Source organism: Ictalurus punctatus, chromosome 14 (assembly GCF_001660625.3).
Source record: "Ictalurus punctatus breed USDA103 chromosome 14, Coco_2.0, whole genome shotgun sequence".
Classification (NCBI taxonomy): Eukaryota; Metazoa; Chordata; class Actinopteri; order Siluriformes; family Ictaluridae; genus Ictalurus; species Ictalurus punctatus.
This window is the reverse complement of record NC_030429.2, coordinates 24,295,086-24,312,354: the sequence shown is the minus strand read 5'-3', so window position 1 is coordinate 24,312,354 and position 17,269 is coordinate 24,295,086. Positions and strand designations below refer to the sequence as shown.

The 17,269-nt window shown below is 44.9% G+C and overlaps 1 protein-coding gene across 14 annotated transcripts in view; it reads right to left on the bottom strand.

Annotated features, from left to right (window-relative positions):
- Positions 1-17,269, bottom strand: part of tnip1 (TNFAIP3 interacting protein 1) — a 34,813-nt gene that overhangs the window by 3,574 nt on the left and 13,970 nt on the right. For 6 of the 14 annotated variants that reach the window (XM_053685983.1, XM_053685990.1, XM_053685991.1 and 3 more), the window contains exons 3-17: positions 15,444-15,590; positions 14,073-14,161; positions 13,787-13,849; positions 12,841-13,011; positions 12,390-12,484; positions 9,624-9,774; positions 8,332-8,424; positions 8,180-8,245; positions 6,568-6,699; positions 3,880-4,008; positions 3,495-3,617; positions 2,726-2,851; positions 1,313-1,395; positions 541-733; positions 275-359 (exon numbers count right to left, since the gene is read on the bottom strand). In XM_053685983.1, the coding sequence (XP_053541958.1) occupies positions 275-359; positions 541-733; positions 1,313-1,395; positions 2,726-2,851; positions 3,495-3,617; positions 3,880-4,008; positions 6,568-6,699; positions 8,180-8,245; positions 8,332-8,424; positions 9,624-9,774; positions 12,390-12,484; positions 12,841-13,011; positions 13,787-13,849; positions 14,073-14,161; positions 15,444-15,590 (1,746 nt within the window). The other 8 variants (XM_017485404.3, XM_053685989.1, XM_053685986.1 and 5 more) reach the window with 7 other exon arrangements.

Here is a 17,269-nt window from a genome sequence, read left to right as displayed (position 1 = left end):
TTATCAGGAACTAACTTGTTTCAGCGACGTCCCAAAACATTAAATGGAGCTATACGTAAATAAATAGACTTGAAAATGGCAACCATCGACGACTTCCTGTGGTGTAAGGGGAATAAAGCACGCCGGGACGTGCTGTTAGAGGAACACGTCAGGTAACAGTGTCGGGATCAACACCTCGTGGTTGATTACTTTCCATAACAACATGTGCTTAAGTGTTTATTTGAATTTAGTATTAGTATTAGGGGTGTGTGTGTGTGTGTGTGTGTGTGTGTACCTGCGCTTTCCGGTGGTGCTCTTGCTGCATCTGTCTGTACTCTGGAGCCCCGTAGCTGTGGGAATGACGTCTGCCAATGAAAACCCTACACACACACACACACACACACACACACACGATCAGACTGCGTGCACTTCCCCAGCACGTGTAAAGTGTATATATATGTGTGTGTGTGTGTGTGTGTGTGTGTGTGTGTGAGTGTGTGAGTGAGTGAGTGAGTGAGTGAGTGAGTGAGTGAGAGAGAGAGAGAGAGAGAGAGCTCTAACCGGATTAACAGGCTGGAAGTCTCGGCCCGGTGCCGCGCTCAGGGTGGGCATTCTGGGTGGGAAGTGGACGGGCCAGCCCTCGAGCTGGTGTCCGACCTGCACGAACGGGCCGCAGTAGGGCGGGCTCAGCGGGCCGTTAGCCGAACCCGAGGTGGGGTCAGACGTCCTTCTCTCCGGTTGCCCCTCCAAAACCCAGACACACAAAAATCACATAAGTACACAGTACCACAGTTTATATCACCCCCACCCTTCCCAAAACATTATACACAATCCAGTGAGATTAAAACGGAACACAAACGCGGTTAACCCTTTCACCTACGGTTGTGCTCATAAGTTTACATACCCCTTGCAGAATATGCAAACTGTGAGAGAGAGAGATCATAAAAACTGCTTGTTGTTGTTTTTTTTATTAAAATTTTTTTTTTTATTTAGTTCTGTCCTGAATAATTTCACTATTTATTTTACAGGATCAACAATCGAGCGTGTGTAAACTTTTGAACTGGTTCATTAGTGTAAATTTGATTATTATCGTGTGTTATGGACTATAATGTAAACATCTTATGTGGAATTGCTCCTTCAGGACAAGTGCAATTTTTATGATCCCTCATCGTTATTTATTTATTTTAAAAACATTTAAATGAACATTTTGCAGATTCTGCAAGGGGTATGTAAACTTATGAGCACAACTGTATAGTGTTCACACTCGTACAATCAGTTTTTAAGATTTTTTTTTACTATTATGATATTAACCACCAGAGGGCGCTGAAATACCTGTTTATTGTGTTGCATCTGCAGTCGCTCCAGTTTACACCGCTCTGTCCGCTCTCTCTGGCACTCGTTTTGCGCCTGATGGAGCTACACACACACACACACACACACACACACACACACACACACACACAAAAATCAGTATGGAGTACAGAGTGCAGTCTATACTCTAAAGATGTTGACATACTCTGTAGGGCCCTGACCTTAAACCTAAAGCCTCACCACACTCCCTAACAATCAGCTTGCTAATCATTTACTACAACCTGCAGGACATTTAGTAAACACTTCCCGAGCTGTTTACAGCAAGCCATAGGTTCCCGACCCTGCTCCTCGAGAACCTCCTGTCCTGCAGTTCCAACACACGCACTTCGACTCGGGAAGAACTGGCGATTAATTAGAGGAGACTCCAGGACCGGGCTCGGGAACCTGTACTTACAAACAGCAACCAACCAACCAATTACTTCATGGTGAAAACATGCCATATAAACATGCCTGCACACACACACACACACACACACAAATTTTTAAAAAGCAAGACATATCTATAATCAAAGGCTGTTCATTTTACCAACATTTTTTTTTGTATTAATATGCATAAATTTGAGCAAGGAAATAATTCCAGCTTCTTCAGTTGTCTCAAAGGCATTAGAGATAAAGTTCTAGAGAGAGAAAAAAACATTTTTTCCCCTGAAGAATAACTCATATTACCAAACCAAAATAGATAAATAGATAAATAAATAAATAAATAAAAACAACGATAAAGTACTAATTAATGTCTGTTCGTGCTTCATTAAAAAATATAGGCTTGTCTTTGACAGTATCACAAATTAAGAAACTAGTCAGTTTGTCAAAACATCAATAAAATAATAATAATAATAATAATAATAATAATAATAATAATAATAGCTGAAAATATTTGTCATATTGCTCCATTAGAATTGTAACAGACTGATATCTTCCACGACCGTTTTGTCGCCTTTAAAAAATGTGTTTGTTTTTTTAAACTTTAAAAACCTTAACAGAAAGAGTGTAAGATCATTTAATATTTGAGAATATTAAAATAATAATAATAATAATAATAATAATAATAATAATAATGACGTCAAATGAAATGGAAAGCGTCTAGATGCTAAATGGAAAAACTCCACGTTGTTTTTTTTTAATCCCGTTCCTGATCTCCAGCGGACACGCCCTCGATACGGAACGTCTGGAATAACCCTGGTGTAAACAAGCTGTCGATAACTCCGTGACGAAAGACACGGTGACGGTGTGGGCGGAGTGATACGGCGATGAGGTTCGGCGATGAGGTTTCCTGATGAAATCAGCACTGAGGAGTTCTTTACTCTTTTACATGGCCTTCAGAAAGGAAGGAAGGAAGGAAGCAAGGACGAGACACATCGAAGCAAGCGCTGCTCACCTGATTGGTCAGGTTGGTCATCTGACCCTGTAACCTTTCCACCTGCCGTCTCAGGTCCTCCTTCTCCTCGTTCATGCGTTCTCTATCCCTGCGCTCCTTCTGGAAGTCCTCCTCGAAGATCTTCACCTAAAGAGTTATTTCAACGAGTTACACATCGAGTTACACTCCTGGTACAACGGCAAAGGTAACCATCCATCCCTCCATTTTCCGTACAGCGTGTCCTACACGAGGTTGCGGGGAGTCTGGAGCCTATCGCGGGGAGCTCAGGGGGACACCCTGGACAGGGTGCCAACCAATCACAGGGCACAACCGCGTACGTTCATACACCTCGGACAATTTAGAAACGCCAATCAGCCTACGACGTACGTCTTTGCACTGGGGGAGGAAACCCTGATACCCGTACGATTGGTGAAACGTTAAAACCTGTACACGCCGGCTAGAATTACAGTAGAACCGAGCCATGGGGTAAGTGCGCAGGACTCTGCACTTTGAAACAGAAGACCCCAGTGCAACCTAAGAAGTGAATCAGACCGAGATTGGACCAAAGGCTGTGTTTGTTTTGGGGTTTTTTTTTTTTTCCCCTCTCAGCACACCTGAGTCAACACTCCATTATATTGTCCTTCTCGGTCGGATTACCCAGCAGGCATGTTCTGGGAGAGAACAAAAAGAAGAAAACAGCACTGCCGGATGACCCAGAGGACTGAAACAGACACCTCGGATCTACAGGCTCCATCAGATTCGCGCTCGCACCGACGGACGGTGGCCTCACCTGCTCTTTGAGTACGGCGATCTGAGTGTGGAGCTCTTGCTGGCGCAGGTTCAGGACTCCCTCGCCGAGGTTCATTCCCGCCTGGGAGGTCGGAGAGTGCAGGTTCAGCGCTTCCTCCAGAGCCTGAGGTACACACGAGCAGACGGATTCATTCACAAAAAACCCACTGGTGCGTCACAAACAAAAGAAAGAGAGAAAGAGAGAGAGAGAGGGAGAGAGAGAGGGAGAGAGAGAGAGAGAGAGAGAGAGAGACCTGATTTTAGGAATGGGATGATAGATAAAGGGAAGAAGAGAGAGAAGACATGACAGTTTAGCAGCTCACACCAGGGTCTGATTCGAACGGACTAAACTCTGCAGGTGTGAAAGAACCCTGAGAGACACCGACCCGGTTGAGACGCTGGATCTCCTTCTCCTGGTACTCTCTCTGCTTAGTGAGTGGCACCAGCTGATCCTGAAGGTAGCGCACCTTCTGCTTCAGCTCGCACGTCTCGGTCGTCAAACACTCCTTTTCACCCTTCAAAAAACAAAAAACAAAACACAGAGTCATATTTGGTATTGGAAGCTACAAGGATGTTACAGCTAATAAGTAAAGGGCGCTAAATTGTCATAAGCTGTAATAATAATAATAATAATCATAATAAAGCGTTAACTTTAAGATGCTGGACTTATGGGACACCGTGTAGAATAAACTAGCGCATATATATATATATAAACATTCAAATATTGTTGGTGAGGAAAACCCCCCTAGACGACACGAGGAAGGAAGTCAGACGAACAATACCGAGTGTGTTTACAGGATGCTGAGCAGGCGAGCGTGAACGTGAAGGACCGTCCCGAGTTGAGCACAGGACAGCAGGAAATCTGATCGACAGGAATGCGACGAGCGGTGGATATAAACCGATTCGGAGACGTGCAAATCCTGAGCGTATCCGTGCGGAACTATCGACTGTAGCGGGCCATGAGTCAGAGGTATAGACACAATGACGAAAGTAATAAAGCGCTGTATGACAACACTACACGCAAGCTCTCGACCTGTGCGGAGTGTGAGAATGAAAACCCCCCTGGCCTTTCCCCTAATTCAACATCTCAGAACACCGCGTGGGTGAAAGGTGCTGGCATGGCGTGGTTTTACCCGCTACGGATTGCTTACTGGTCATTTTCTTCCCCCATCCTCGCTCCACTCGAACGCTGACATCAGTTACAAATCCAAAACCACTCGACTCTGAGTCAGTCACGAAAACAACTCGGTGCGTGTTCATCACGAGGCGTATACGCAGCACTGTGCATGCTTTCTGGAAGTCTGAAGTGCACTACGTGCCGTCACGCGAGTCGGTACGGATCGGGCTGTACACGCTGACCCGAGTGTGTCGAGATCTTGCCGCTCTCATCACTCTCTGCAGCCTGGGTTCCCGTTTTAACTCCTAATTCCTGTCAGGGTTTCTTCCTGGTTGTATCTCAGGGAGTTTCTGTGGGCAGCAGATACCTTCAGCTTCCTCTGTGCGGTTCCGAGCTCAAACTTACTCTGTGGTCAATGCTATTGAAAATAAAACAGAACTAAAAGAAAAAACAACAAAAAAACGATTTTAAACGCGATCCGGCTACGGTATGGAAGAGAAGTCCGGGTTTAAGCCGAGGGAAGAGAGAGGAGTTTATTTAACGCCAGAATAAATGCAGGTAAAGAGCAAAGAGAAGGAAGGTATCAGGAAACCACAGAGGGACTGGTAAAACACTGTCTCTCTCTCTCACACACACACACACACTCATGTATGGAAATGTAAGTGTTCAACTCAAGTTTATTTGTATAGTGTGTGTCTGTGTATATAAGGAAAAATCCAGAAAGTAACCAGAAACATACCGACATAATTATAGAGACAGACAGATATTAGCAGACACAATAACATACGGATAGACAGACGGGTGGGTAGACAGACAGACAGATCGGTATATAGAATGACAGGCGGACTTATGGGTAGACAGACAGGCAGCTCAGAAAGACTCAAAGACAGACACATGGATGGACAGACCTATATACAGAGAGACAGACAGATGGGTAGAAAGACATGCAGATAGATATATAGAAAGAGAGACAGACAGGCAGGCAGACGGATATATGGAAAGAAAGACAGACAGACAGATACATAGAAAGAGACAGACAGAAAGGCAGAGAGATATATAGAAAGCGAGACATTCAGACAGGCAGGCAGATAGATGTAAAGAGAGACAGGTGGGTAGACAGACAGGCAGATGGATAGATATATTGAAAGACAGACAGCATATATATATATTATATATATATATATATATATATATATATATATATAGAGAGAGAGAGAGAGAGAGAGACAGGTGGGTAGACAGACAGGCAGATGGATAGATATATAGAGAGACAGGTGGGTAGACAGACAGGCAGATAGATGTAAAGAGAGACAGGTGGATAGACAGACAGGCAGATGGATAGATATATAGACAGACAGGTGGGTAGACAGACAGACAGATAGACACTGTAGATAGAGACAGATAAACAGACACATTTGCGTGTCTCATTCTGTTAATAAATAATTGAATAATCCGTGTCTTCTCTATGAGCGGTCAGAATTCACCGGCGCCGCTCTACGCTCGTTAGAAGACTCGGACTCTGGTACACTCACTGGAGTAAAGCCACTTTCACTTTTACTTAAACAACGGTCATGGAGAGATTTTCTTCTTTCTACTGTACCAGTGGCAGTTTCCAACAGATCATGAGATCATGAGATGACGCATCACCAGAGTGTGACGCTCGGTTCTGTTCCCAGTGTAGCATTAAGCACAGTGTTATGAGACTAGCTCGGTGGGGTTGTTTTAGTGTTTTTTTAAATCCCGACGGGAACAGAAGGGAGATTCGGACGTGTACCGCTTGGTGCTTCCCTGAGAAAGAAAAACGAAAGTGAACTACGACAAGGGCAAAGTCCGATACTGATACTGTCACAGAGAAAGCTGAATAAGGAGACCCGATGAATCAGATCCTGGTAGCCCTGTTCTGATACACACTCTCACACTCTCTCTCTCTCACACATGGATGTGGGCGTGGCCGTACCTGCACATTGTCGATCTTGGATTTGGCCAGGAGCAGCTTCTTGTCGTAATCTCTCTGCCTCTGCTCTCGCTCTGCCTCGAGCTCCTGGACAGCTTTCTGGGAGTCGGCCAGCCGCTGCCGCAGATCTGTGATCTACACACACACACACACACTCGCAATTAAACTCTGTGAACATCATCACACGTAAACACTAGCCTTTTTAAAGCCATTCCAATAATACGCATGTCTAAAACGTAACAAAACATTGACCAGACTGCAACACGCGCAATCATAAGGTCAGCGTTTATCCAGTTTATTATCCTGTGCTGAAATTCCTGCCAGAGCGCGGTGTGACGCAAAGATGATGTCGAGCGCTAAGAAGCAAGTCATCCTGTAGTGGGCGGAGTCAGCCCCCCACCCCCCACCCTCTTTATCACATGGCTCTCGTTCGGTCGCCAATAACCGTCTCAAAGCTCTGTGATAACGTTTAAACGTGGTACTGCTGCGAACATTTTTCCAATCTAGCGCTCCGAATCGGGTGCCTCCCACCGGGTCAAGAAGTCTTGCAATCGGAACGCGTGGAAGCACGAACAGCCAATCAGATCCCAGCCTGCACGATCCTGAAGCTCGTGGCCAGAGACGAACAGGATGATCGGTGTAAAGCGGTATTATTTTGGCGGTACTAAATGAAAACAAAAAAAAAAAAAGAAGATCTTTAAACAAGATGATGTACCGATCATCCTGTTCAAAAGTTTACACCCCCCTGCGCTCTTAACGTATCGTGTTGCCTATATGTAAACACCTGTTATGTGAAATAGTGAAATTATTCATAGCAGAACTTAATAAACAAATAAAAAAGGCCGTTTTTATGATCCCTCTATTAATATTAGGAGGAGTAATGATTAACATTCTGCAGATTCTGAACACCGTGGATAAATCGGCACACTTCTGAGAGGATGTTGCGACATGCCTTGCGATAGGTCACAGCACATCGTGGTTAAAGATGGGTCGATATTTTCAGGTGGGTGAGAACATTTTGGATGTCCTGGAAGTCCTGACGCTAAAGAAAACACGCAAACGCTGCTAAAATATGGGCCAAGAGGACGAGTGAGAACAAGGTGTTTACGTGGAGAACGCTGACAATAAGTGACACAATGGCACAGGCTGAGCGCGGTAGGTAATAACAGGTCACATGTTTTTTCTTCCGTCGCTGTCACTGACAACAGAGGATGTGTGGGCGGAGAGAGAGAGACAGAGAGAGAGAGAACAGAGAGAGATAAAAGAGAGAGACAGAAAGATGTGCAGGGCTGCAGGAAACCTCGGTGAGGGGAATTCTGCGGGAGGGGTGCTGTGGTCTGCGAGACGCGGTGCGAGAGGCCGCGATCGGCTTTTCCGTACATGTGCGTTTCCACTGGTGAGCCAGATTTGTGCGCAGTCGCCAAGCCTGCAGCGTCGCCGGCGCGCTCGGTTCTCATGCCGGCTCGCACGTCACGCAGGCCGCAACCCGGCCGAGCGATTGTGCAACGCTCGATTCGCAGTAAATATGAATCATGTCATGTTCACCCGAAAAAGCTTGCTCCATCGGGCGGAATTTTATTCGTTATTTATAGACGGTGCGTTTAGATGTTCGTACCTTCTGCTCGTACTGTGTCTTCATCGAGTTCCACTGAATGTCCCACTGTTTGTTCACCTCCAGCACCTGGAAAAGACACATCACCATGTTACACACACACACAAAAAAAAAGAAAAGAAAAGAAAAAAAAAACCACTTAAACATGTCCTTACGTCTCTCCTCTGTTTCTCCAGAAGCCTGATCTTCTTCTCGTACATCTCCGGGTCCAAGGTCTTGGATGGAGTTTTCTCTGCAGCTTTACTGGACTGAAGACACACAATACTTATTTTAAAAAATAATAAAAATTTTAACTAATTACCAAATTGATATGTTTGTACTGGCAAGTTTTTGTGATAATAATAATAATAATAATAATAATAATAAAAGTTTCCTGGTATATAGTTTGATTCTATGTTTATTAAAAAAAAAAAAAAAAAAAAAAAAAAAAAAAAAAAAAAAAAGGTGTCTTAAGAAGTGAAAAGTTATCTAATATTTCTCCGTCCATTAAACCTAGTATTTCTAGATACATTTACAGGCTTAAAATTCTCTCATTGTGAAACCCAGATTGGAATTCGCCAATCATTTACTTCAAGACTTCTCCGTTCCTATACTTTTGCTCGCCTAAAATATCGGCTGGTCCGGTACAAAAGGTTCTATGTTTTGGGTTGTTGAACACGTCTAGATGTCGACACCAGGATAAAATAAAAGCCGAGATCCTAAACTCGGGTCTCGCCTCCGTGTTTTAATCTCAAACCCGCTAACGTCCTTGCTGTACAGCACACACGCATAATGATCTGGCCTTGCCGTTCCAATAGTTTCGGAGGGGACAGGGGGGGGGGGGACTTCTCAAACACAAGCTCGCTTTCCATTTTTGGAGAGAAGGAACACAGAAAAACACAAGATACTGATAAAACGAACGAGCAGGAATCTATCACAGGCGTCCAGACCTCTCTCGCCGACGGGGCCTACGGAACCGGATCTGTTTTTGCACCCATCCGAGTAAACTCTAAAGTCTGTTCCCAGGATGTCCCAAAAAAACCATACGAAACTTTCCCCATGAAAACCGCGCCACGGACGATCGCATCCGTCATGTCTGACGTGAACATTAACGGAAGCTGAACCGATCGGCCAAACGGGCAGGTGTTCCTATTAAAGTGGCCGGCGAACGTAGGTATGTTATTTTCTAAAAAGCGCATATCTGAGGAACAAAAAAAAAAAAAAAAAAAAAAAAAAAGGCACGCTGGTATTCCCGAAACGCCTCAGGGAGGTCAGCGCGGACTCATCACGCTTCTCAGCTTACTTACACACACGCCCTACAGGGATATTTTCTCACATCTCCCTCGAACAAATGCTAAAATAAACAGAACACCACAACCGTGACCTTTCGGGGAGGATGGAAACGGACAGCGGGCGGGGGCTGAAAATTCCCTGATGCCTGACGGGAGCGTTTCTGAGGTGAAGTCACCTGAGCTGAGTGTACCTGCTGAGTCATGGCCGCCTCCAGCTTGACTTTCACCGCTTCCTCTTTGGTCGCCTCGTCTTTGGCCTCGGCTGACTCGTTCTGTGCTGCCTCGGTCCGTCCGCTCACCTGCTCTCGCAGCTTCAGGTTCTCCTGCCTGCTCACACACACACACACACACACACACACACACACACACACACACACACACAGAGGTTCAAAAGCCATGCCCATAAAACTTAATCACTTTCATTGAATCATTTATATCTCACACTTCCACACTAATTCTGTCGAGTTCCGTCTCGCCTCATGCGTTAGCGTATTGCTTGATGTACAGCGCACCGTGGTCCTGGAGGACCGCCGTTTCGGTTCGCTCTGCACTCCACCAGCTGTACATGCTTGGAAGAACAATAGAAGCCACGTGACTCGACGTGACTCGAGCGACGAGATCTGTGCTGTTCTACAACTTTTATATCTACCACATAGAACAATTCTGCGTGTTTTCCCCCAAACACACTGCGTTTCAGCCCTTTCGCACACACACTCTCACGCAGGAATTCCACAGCACTGCGTCAGGGACTCTGCCCCTCTGAAAGCGTTTACACCATTTACGATTCCCGGGAAATTTTATCCGCGTGACTCGCGCGTGAACGTCGATTTGTTTAAGGCGTCGCATCCTGTGTGACCGGACGAACGCGTGACGTAAGGAAGTATCATCAAAGATTTCCCAACGACGGTACGCGGTTACGCTTCGGAGGAACTCGACTGGGACACGGCGTACTTTTTTAATCTGTTTACGGTCACCTTTGATGCCGACGAGCACGTTCGTCTTATCGCTTACGTTATAACAGCAGTCCCCTCATCGCCGTCTCTCCCCCCCCCCTACTGAGGTTATTAAACAACCCTGGTTTGGCGTCTCACTAAGAAACCGTAAAGCGTAAACTCCTCAGTTTTTCTTTGTTACGTGACGACGCGCTCTGTTGCGGGTTTGGAGTACGTGGTGCGTCTGCTACAGAAAGGGTAAGGTATTCGTACGAGCGCTTCTGACCTTCTGACCAATCAGAGTCCAGAATTCAGCAGCATTGTGGTATAAAGTGTTTTTTTTTTTTTGTTATGCATACGTTTATAATTATACACAATCGGGAATTATAAACACTCACACGAACAACACTGGTGCGTACATCCGGGTTATGCTGTGTCCACACACACACACACACACACACACACACAGTAAATGGAGCAAAATACTCCCCCAGCCCCCCCCCCCGGCGTCTGAAGTTTACATTACTGGTAACACACAGATTCAGGAAGAGGACACTGAGCTGGAAAGACCCGACACTTCCACTACAGCGGGAAACACGCTCGTCACTTTTCCAAAAACAAGCCACTCCATGATACGTGCATGGGGAAAACAACCCCGTGTTCCACGCCGCTCACCGTTGTAGCGAAGAGCGGTGAAACGCCGGCCGGCACGACCCGAGCTCCTTTTAGCACCCTGAAGTTGATCATTTTCCTCTAACAGCACATCACGAAGTGTTTTATTCCTCTTACGCCACAGCGATAACATTTCTTTTTTCTTACTAAAGGACGACACGTACTATTTTCCGTTTATATGAAGTCCCAAAAGTCTCCACACACAGGGGAAATAAACACTTCTTTTAGCAACAATGTGCATCATACTTCGCTTATATACATACATACATACATACATATACATATACACATATATATATATATATATATATTTTTTTTTTTTTGCGTGATTTTTCAGATAGCCTTTAAGAACGCCTTCATTCTGACGTGCAGTAGAACACGTGACACCGGAGGAGTTCGTCGCGAGTGGGAGAGACGACTCCCTGTGCGTTTAGAAAGAGACGGCGATCATGTGGAGGATGTTTTGATAAGAAGTGTTCCTTTCACCCACGCACGGAGACTTTTGGGACACACTGTAGTTACATTTAGTCCCATGGAACTTCTGTTGAAGAAGTCAGTTCCTGTTCTCACGTCGCAGCAGCTGTAAACCGTCGCTCCCTCACCTCTTTCTCTTTCTTTCGCTCGGAGGGAATAAGAGAAAATGAGCCGGTGGGTCAGGTCTCTGACGCTCGAGACTCCTTCGCCGTATGAGTGATCACACGTATATGACGTATTGCGGGGAGTTTGTGACGTGCAGATGGAACTGTTGTAGAGATGCGGTGACAGAAAATGAATCAACAACATCTGACCGATCTAAATTCAGCAGGGCTGTGGAAGAAACGTGTCCGTGTGTGTGTGTGTGCGTGTGTGTGTGCGCGTGTGTCCGTGTTTGGGGGCACAGATTCATGGATTCATAAAAGTCTGTTATCGTCAGCTTGTCTTAAAGACTTCCTGTTCACTATATTCACTACATAGGGTGCAATATAATGATAATGTTAAGCCTATACGTCTAGACAGATAAATAGATAAACAGTCAGACAGACAGACAGAGACAGATTAGATAGATAGACAGATTGATAGATAAACCGTCAGACAGACAGACGGATAGATAAAGTGACGGACAGACGGATAGAAAGACAGATAGATTGATAGAAAAACCATCAGAAAGACAGACAGCCTCCAATAAATACCGGTGGAAACTGAACTACAGTACCCGTGTGAAATCTCGGATTAGAAGACGAAAGACAATGGAAACGGAGTAGGATTTCTCAGCGATTTCTGTTCGGTGGTATGACCAAGGTTACGAGAACCCGAACAGAATTGAAGGCTGGTGAGCTCAGTACCTCACAGCTCGCTCACCTCAGCTGTTCCAGGTCGCGATTTCGGTACTGAAGGTCCTCCTCCATTTTCTTCCTCAGCTCGCTGTTCTCCTGCCTCAGCTGCTCACACAGCGTCTGAAACAAAGCAGAGCAGAGCCATGACGCGTGAGCTACCACACACTACGTCACGTCACTCATGACCCGGCTGAAGAATCGAAAACGATAATCGAGACCAAAATAAATTAAATAAAATAAAAATTAAATAAAAAAAAAACACGCTGGACACTAGAGACTCCTCCCACTAACGTTACATAAACGTCTCCTCGCCATATCTACAGTCACGTGCAGAGCACCGTGTACGAAGTACCTGCGGACGAGCGGTTACTATAGAAACGATGACGATAATAGAACGACGCAGGAAATAAATCAACGTGCTGAATCACCGTGAAAAGCGTTGTAGTGTGCGTGTGTGAGAGAGCAGTGAGCTCCACCTGCAGTAGTGATGTTCTCTGCTCGTTCTTCTGCACTTTAGAGGACAGGGTGTGGAACTCGACGGCCATGCGGCCCAGGTGAGCCAGCAGCTGGTTGGGGTTGGACTCCTGCGCAAACACACTGAACGAGCTCTCCAGTCTCTGCAGCTGACTGGCCAACTCCGTGTTCTCCTGTACACACACACACAGTTCATTTTAGAAAAGGGTTAAATACAGTACAATACATTGAGTTAAACTCTACTGTATCGAGACGTCAGACGCAGTTCCTGCTCTAACCCCGACGTCCACAGCTCCAGTTCCTCAGTGTGACAGGCTCTCAAGAGAAAGCGAAAGCACGCATTCCCGCAGCTTTACAGTAAACACACGGCAGTTCCATGAAACACCAGGAACTGTCCACGTAAATACCGGGTAGAGGCTTCACGCACGTTTATTATTTAATACTTACGCACGGCTGCATCTATCGCTCTGCTCTGGACTGGTGACGGGCGTTTTTTAAACCGACGGCTTTACCCCGGCCGACGCTCGCTCAGAAAATCCAAACTCGAGAATAAAGTGTTCCTTCTGCTGCGCTTCTGAAGGGAAAAGGCGATTGAGGAAGAAAGCACGTTTTCCCTCTCATGTGTCTCCAAAAGAGAAATTCCTGCGACTGCGAGTGACGAGTCATCGGAGTGTTCCTGCCTCGAGTACAATCTGGAGTTTCCCCCCCTGAGTCACAGCTGACTCGGCCTGTATACAAACCCACTGAGTCACTGCAGCGGAGTTAGAAAAAGTAAAAAAAAAAAAAAAAAAAAACGCGCGCAAACACACACACACACACACACACACACACACACACACACACACGCGCGCGGCTTTGGGAACGCGGCACGGGAAAGCGGCTGGTGTTTTCTCAGGCTCATTGCCACGTGCATTGCAGAACGGTCCAGAATTTCGACACGAAGCTCACCGTTTGCGTTTCCGCCATGGTCTTGTCCTCCGTGTTCACCAGCTCGAAGTGCGACGAGGTCTCCTTCAACACAGAAGAATGCACAGGATTACAACAGCTCGCTCGCCCGGCCGTACCATCCACCCAAGCTGTACATCTGCCCCGACCTGTTAAAGCGGCTCTGGACCTAATAATACTCCTCATTTGCATAATAAGGTGGCGTGAGAGTGTAAACAGTGGGCGTGACGGTGCTCAGTGGAAGTGTGCTTGTGTTCAGTGGAAGTGCGTCCGTATGCCGAGTACTCACAGAGGCCTCCGTCTGGACGGTTTTGACGGGCAGGCACTCGCGGGGATCCGATCGCACCGACGCCTGGTGACTCAGGAGCTTCCCATGACCTGAGAGATCATAGGACAGAATTAAGAAGAATCGCATTACAAAAATGGAATACCACAAAAAAAACAAAAAACAATAGAATGTTACAAAAAATAATAAAACAATAGAATAGAACTAAAATAGAAATAGAAAGAAAAAAAATCACATAAAAATAGAATGTTACAAAAAAAAATAACAAAACAGAATAGAACGCAATAGAAAAGAATGGTACAAACAGAAGAGAATAGAACTAAGCGGAAGTATTAAAGAATGGCATGCACCGAAAAAATAAATAAAACAATAGAATATAATAGAATAAGAAAAGAATGATTTAAAAAAAAAAAAAAAGAATAGAAGAGAATCACATTAAAGAGTGTGGAATGCTGCAAAAATACTAAATCAGAATAGAATAGAAAGAGAAAAAAAACAATAGAACAGAATAGAAGCAGAATATAATAGAATAGGATTAAATAAGAATAGAATAACAGAAATGTGAAATTGAATAGGAGAACAGTATAGAACTGAGCACATTAGAATAGTGTAAGCGTTAATAGAGTTGAACAGTTTAAAACTCTAATGTATCACAACAGCGTACACGGAGTATAACAGAAAAACCTTAACCCGAAGAGAATAGAATAGAATAGATAATAGAGTATAAGAAGATAAAATAGAGAATGGAGTATAATCGGAGTACACAACTGAATAGAATTTAAATGGTGTAATCAGAACATCATAAAAGAAAAGAAAACATATAAAACTGAATCGAATAAAACAGAGTAGAGTAGAGTATAAAGCCGTGCACGGGCATGGAATCATACAGAACAATAAAAGGGAAAGAATGAAACAGAACTAGGATTGAATAAAAGATACAGGTCAGAGTAGCACAAAATAAACAGAAATCAAACGAGATCTAAAAAGGGTCAAAGTGAACAGAGTCCGATCTAGCGTACAGAATAGAGCCGAGTGGATGTGGATCCTTTTACCAGCTGTCTGATGTGTTTTTCCCTCTTGTTCGTTAGCAAACGATTTATAATCACTGATCAGATTAAAACTAGACGCCGAGATGATGGGTGTGGATGTGTGTGGATTTGCGCTGAGGGCGAACAGATACTAAAGACCAAAGAAATAATCCTGGAGGGAATTTCGACATCAGATTGGAGTTTTTAAAAACAGATCATGAGATCAGGAAATGACAGAACATATGAGAATGACGGTTAGAAGTGTTGCCAGGGGCGACTGACGTGGGTCGAATATCCTTTCACCACGGCGTTTATTCGGTCCATCTTTTCTATAAACGGCTTTTACCGTGGGTGTCGGCGTGAACAGGAGTGCCGACGCAGGCGCTGGTGAAGCTGGACGTGGAGGACTTCAGCGCTTCGTTGTCTCTTACCAGCTCCTCCACTCGCTTGCGGAGCTTCAGCGCCTCCGACTGAGACTCTTCCAGAAGATCTCCTGTGGGCCAAACCCAAAAACACACAGGCGATGTGTAACGCGTGCAAATATCCCAAGAATGGCCTCAGCTGACACACGTTCACACGCCGAGAACTGTGTTTACACAGTCAGGGCACGGCCGCGAGGGACCCAGGACAGACAAACACTGCATTCTGACACTATAAAACCTGTTCAGTTACATTCCACACGTCCTAATAAACACACACGCACGCACGCACGCACGCACGCACAAACTAGAGTTGAAGTGAATAGAACAGAATAAAGCTGAAGATACAAAATAATAGAAGCAAATCGAATAGAACAGAAAAGAGCCGAACAGACTATAACACAACAATGAAAAGAGTAGAATAAAACCAAACAGAATAGAAATGAAAAGAACAAGAGAGTAGAACGGAACAAAACAGAATACCACAGGAGCACAAAACAGAACACTGCAGTATACAAGAGAATAGAATGAAATAAAAAAAGGGAGCAAATAGAATTGAATAGAAGGGAACAGAATAGAACTGTATGGAATAGTGTAGAATACGAGGGAATGGAATAGAACCGTGCAGAATGGAATCGAACGGAAGGGAATAATGCGGAACAGTGTAGAATTGAAGAGAACTGAATAGAAGGGACTCGAGCAGAACTGTGTAGAATAGAAGAGAGTTGTATATTATAGAATAATGCAGAATAGTGTAGAACTGAAGAGAGCGGAATAGAAGGGAACAGAACTGAATAGAACGGAATAATGCAGAATAGTGTAGAACTGAAGAGAGTTGAATAGAAGGGAATAATGCAGAATAGAGTAGAACTGAAGGGAGCTGAATAGAATGGAATAGAACTGAATAGAACGGAATAATGCAGAATAGTGCAGAACTGAAGAGAGCTGAATAGAAGGGAATAATGCAGAATAGTGTAGAACTGAAGAGAGCGGAATAGAAGGGAATAGAACTGAATAGAACAGAATAATGCAGAATAGAGTAGAACTGAAGGGAGCTGAATAGAATGGAATAGAACTGAATAGAACGGAATAATGCAGAATAGTGTAGAACTGAAGAGAGCGGAATAGAAGGGAATAGAATACCATTTAGAGTTAACCTGGTCGAGAGCTAGCTACTATCACTCTATAAAATAAAGTGCTAATCAGCAGGCCATTAGCTGTAGCTACTGTAAGTTCCTACGATGGTTAAAGAGGGGGCGTGGCCTTACAGGAGCGTTCTATTTCTGCCAGCAGCAGAAGTCAGCCATGTTGTTGTTAGCAGTAGGGAATTGCTAACTGTTAAAGATTACACAGTAGATAATAGAGATGGTTCAGCAGTCAGCAGTCAGAAGGGACTCTCCACATTGCCCTGCATGACTGGTTTGGGTACATCTGCTCACGTGCGCAGCTCAACCCGACACGGCCACGTTTATCCTTTGCCGACACGCCCACAGCACTTATTTAAAAAGGTCAGCGATTAGCTGAATGAGGTGCAGAAACCACATGACGGGTTTGAAGTGCCGGCACTGACATGATGCTACACGCATGATTCATCATCCTGCTCTCAGGCTCAAATACTCCACGTATGTGCGAGCGACGTCACTGCTTACGCGCCGCTTATGTCCCCAAATGTTGCGCTCTCTCATACCGGACCCATTTACCGCAGAATGACGCGGCAAAGTTTTATCCTTGTCTAGCCACATTTCACGTGGGA